We start from the raw sequence: 4,011 nt of genomic DNA, 5'->3' as shown, positions 1-4,011 counted from the left end.
TGTTGTAATTGGACTTAATTACTAATATCTAAAAATAATGGAATTTCAACCCACCGTCTATGTTACCCTCTAAATTTTCATTTCAATCCCTTATCTTTCAATTCAATATTTTATCCTAAAAAATATACAATTAAGATCTAATTTGAGCTAAAAGCCCACCAGAGCTTAATTTATACATCATACAATCCCACCAATGTGAAAGAAAGAAGAGAAGATACAGGAAACTTACTGATCACAATATATTCATCAGCTAAAGAACATAATTCCAGAACTTTTAATTATGATCTTTGGCCATTATATATATGAATACAACCTTATTAGCATATATCTGTTAGTGATCTCGTTTTATTTTTTATAGTTTTTGGTACTTCATTTTTATGTTAGCAATTTGTTCTGCAATTGTTCTGCAATTTTCTTGTATCGAAATACTTGTGGTTCTTTTTCAGGTAGTGTAGTTATAAAGCCTTAGTTCTTGAAATTGTGAATTGTGATCTAATCAGTTAGCCATCCCTGTTCCTAAGCAATAACCCCTCTCGTTGGAGTGATCGATATACTCTGTGAAGTGAATTTACAAGATCTGCCAATTCAAGTATCTTTGTGCATTTTGGTGATTTTGCTTGTTTTTTGGAACCATTATTTGCAGCATTTTTTCTTCAAAACTATTTTATGCTTTGAGCTCAACAAGAAGGTTTGAACCAAATTTATATTTTTATGCATGCAACTAACAGAAGTTGAACTGTTAAGATTTTGCATCCCTTTTACATTGGATTCTTGCGTTTAATATTTTATTTAAGATTTTGCATCCCTATTTTATTTTATTTCCTCAAAATCATCCCTTATCTAAGTTAACATTTGGAAAATATCCCTTAAAACCAAGCTAGTAAGGAAAATATCATTATCGAAGAAATTTCTAAAATATATTTTCAATAGTTTAACTACCTTCCAAGAATAATGTTCTTAATCACCACTAAAATTTATATTTTAAATCATTCCTATCACTACTTATCTAAGTTAACATTTGGCTTTCTAAAGAATTTTTTTTTTTACTTGTACTAGTTGGAGTTAGATAATATATTATCATTATATAATTTATTAATTTATATTTTATATAAATTGGAGCCAAGTTTTCCTTTTTTCTTTTTTAAATCTTTTTTAGATAAAGAAAATATCTTTAATAAATGGAAACAATCTTAATAAATATAGGTTAAATTATCTTGTAAGAATGATATTATAATAATGATTGAAAAAATGTAGGATGGCTATTGATTTTCTATTTTGATACATCATATTCCACGTAATCAAATTTAGGTTATAATAGAATGTTTAAAATTTAGGTTAAGATAGAAAAAAAAACAAACAAATCATTTATTTTATGAAATTTTATTACAATAATGAGTGATGGTTACAATAATAAGTATAAATTTTGATAACATAATAATAAAAGATAATAAGATTATTAATGGTTTTGATTATGATTGATAGTTAATTTTAAAAGAATAAAGTCTAATTATTGCTTTCGTTAATTTGAATTCTTTAATTGGTTCTCTCTCCTCTGCATACTCCAAAGTAACGGAATAATTAAAACCCCAACTTACCTGTACACGTGTACACTCTATCTCGATTGTTGGGAGATGAGAAATCTTGGGCCACTCAGAGCCATTCTCCTTTCTACAATTTTCTGAGAGATGCGGACATCCACTAATCGATAATCGCTTTAATTTGGAGAGGCGTTGAATGGCTGTTGAACCTGGCCTGTACTTTAGATTTTTTCAATCCCTAAACCAAAGAGATTGAAGAGAAGAAAGGTTGGCCAACCATTCTGGCAATGCTTCCTCAAACTCCTCTCCCTTGAAATCCCTTATAGACAATCTCTCGAGGGCAGTGAGGTGTTGAAGTTGATGCGGTACACTCTTCAGTTTACCCCACCCATGTATCTCTAGTCTTTCAAGGTACCCACTCAAGTATTGGATTGAATTTATAACTCCTGCAGGAAAATCCTCCAGCTCCTCTGAGAAACCACCAATTCTCAATTCCTCTAGTTGGGTGAGGCAATCTAAGCAATCCTCTGGGAAATGAGTCAAACTCTGACACCCAGTAATTGTTAAATGAACAAGAGAATGTAATTGTCGTAAATCACATGGAACACTGATGAGCTTATCGCATGATACAATGGACAACGTTTGAACAGAAGACAATTCTTGTAAATCATCAATAAAATGGATAAGCTCTCTGCAATCCACTATTGACAATTCCTCTAAAGATGCGCAACATTGCAGTCCGCTTGGAAGAGCTCCCAATTTACATCCCTCAATACCCAATTTCTTCAAAGAATATTTCAATTCTTCGAAATCACCAGGAATTGAGATCAACTCACGGCACCTCCATATATTCAATTCCACCAGGGCTGTGCAGTGTTGTACGCTTGGAATGGATGCCAGCTTTGGACACCCCGATATCCTCAAAACTCGAAGAGACGTGAAGCCATGAAACTCACTAGACAAATATCTCAGTTCATGACATTCGCTAATTTCAAATTCTACAAGAGATGAAAGACCACATATCGGAATGCTTTCCAACTTTCCACACTCCTTAATGCTCAACATTTCAAGATAAGGAAATACTTGATCACCTTCTCCACCTGGTACCATCCATTCTTCAAGACCATCCATGCCCAACAAACTGAATTCTTTAAGTGCTGGAAACAGCACTGCTTCTCTGCCGCTATTACTAAAGAACTCATTGCCTATACATTTCACATTAGGCATTCCACTCATCCTTAGAATCTTAAGGCGAGGAAGACATCCAAGAGTTGGGAGTTGCCTCAACTTGCCACACCCCTCAATCCACAACTTCTCAAGACAAGGAAATGCTGCAACAACATCTCCACCTGGTACCATCCATTCTTCAAGACCATCCATGCCCAACAGAATGAATTCTTTAAGTGCTGGAAACAGTACTGCTGCACTGCTACTGCTACCATAGAACTCATTGTCTATACATTTCACATTAGGCATTCCACTCATCTTTAGAATCTTAAGGCGAGGAAGACATCCAAGTGTTGGGATTTTCCTGCACTTGCTGCAACCATTCAATCTCAGCACCATCAGATTATTGAGTAGCAATGTCCATGATGGGAAATATTCACCACCGTAACCCTTTATTGTCAAGCTTCTTACGTCTGGGTGAGGTTGCAGGCCTTCCAGCGCATCCTCGCTGTTAACACTGCAGTTACCTTCATCACTCCATTCAAACACCAATTTGTTCATTCTTTTTTCAAGCAGTCTTGCCTTCTCAGCTTCTTCTCTGTCTCTAACTTGCTCAAGCTTGCATATCTTCAATGCTCCTCTTAGTTCATTCAAACATCCCAGCTCTTCAACCATATGATTTGGACCCACAACAAATAAAGGCAGAGTTTGAAGGCGTGTTAAGAGTCTCACCTCAGCTGGCAGTAGCTTTGGATCATCAAAATGAAGATGTCTCAACCTGACTAAATTTCTCATTTTCTTGGGAAGCTTTTCTAGTGACTTGCAATGAGTGAATCTTAATGTTTGCAAAAGGTAAAGCTTGATGATGGATTTTGGCAAAACTCTGATAGGAGTATCTGAGACATCAAGATATCTCAAATATCTCAGCTTGCAAATTGAATCTGGTAACTCTGTGATATCAGACCGTCGCAATTTGAGAGTTCTCAAGCTTTTGAATTTCCAAGACCGATTGAATACATCAACCATTGAGAAAACAGTTCGTAATTTTCTAGCATCAACCGCTGTTAATGCTGCCTCAACATCCCCACAAGATATGAGATTTAGATGACGTGTATGAGATGCGCCATAAAAAGCCGAATCCGCCTCCAGATTTAACGTTTCTGATTTCGAGACCTGCAATGCAAGATCATGCACAAGATCAAGCATCTTGCAACTTGTTACGATCTCATACGCACTCCTTTCAACATCTTGGAAAAAGGAATTTGCAAGCAAGTCATTGAAACACTTGTTGCCTTCGTCTTCCATC

At 35.4% G+C, this 4,011-nt stretch overlaps 1 protein-coding gene across 1 annotated transcript in view; it reads right to left on the bottom strand.

The window, feature by feature from the left end:
* Positions 1-1,467: 1,467 nt before the first annotated feature.
* The window catches only part of LOC105119800 (putative disease resistance protein RGA3), a 3,573-nt gene continuing 1,029 nt past the window's right edge, over positions 1,468-4,011 (bottom strand). The window contains 1 exon segment of the mRNA XM_011017987.1: positions 1,468-4,007. Coding sequence (XP_011016289.1) covers positions 1,470-4,007 — 2,538 coding nt within the window. The 3' untranslated portion in view covers positions 1,468-1,469.

Source organism: Populus euphratica, unplaced genomic scaffold (assembly GCF_000495115.2).
Source record: "Populus euphratica unplaced genomic scaffold, PopEup_1.0 scaffold3601.1, whole genome shotgun sequence".
Taxonomy (NCBI): Eukaryota; Viridiplantae; Streptophyta; class Magnoliopsida; order Malpighiales; family Salicaceae; genus Populus; species Populus euphratica.
Note: the sequence above shows the minus strand (reverse complement) of the source record. Positions and strands in the feature narration are given on the sequence as shown.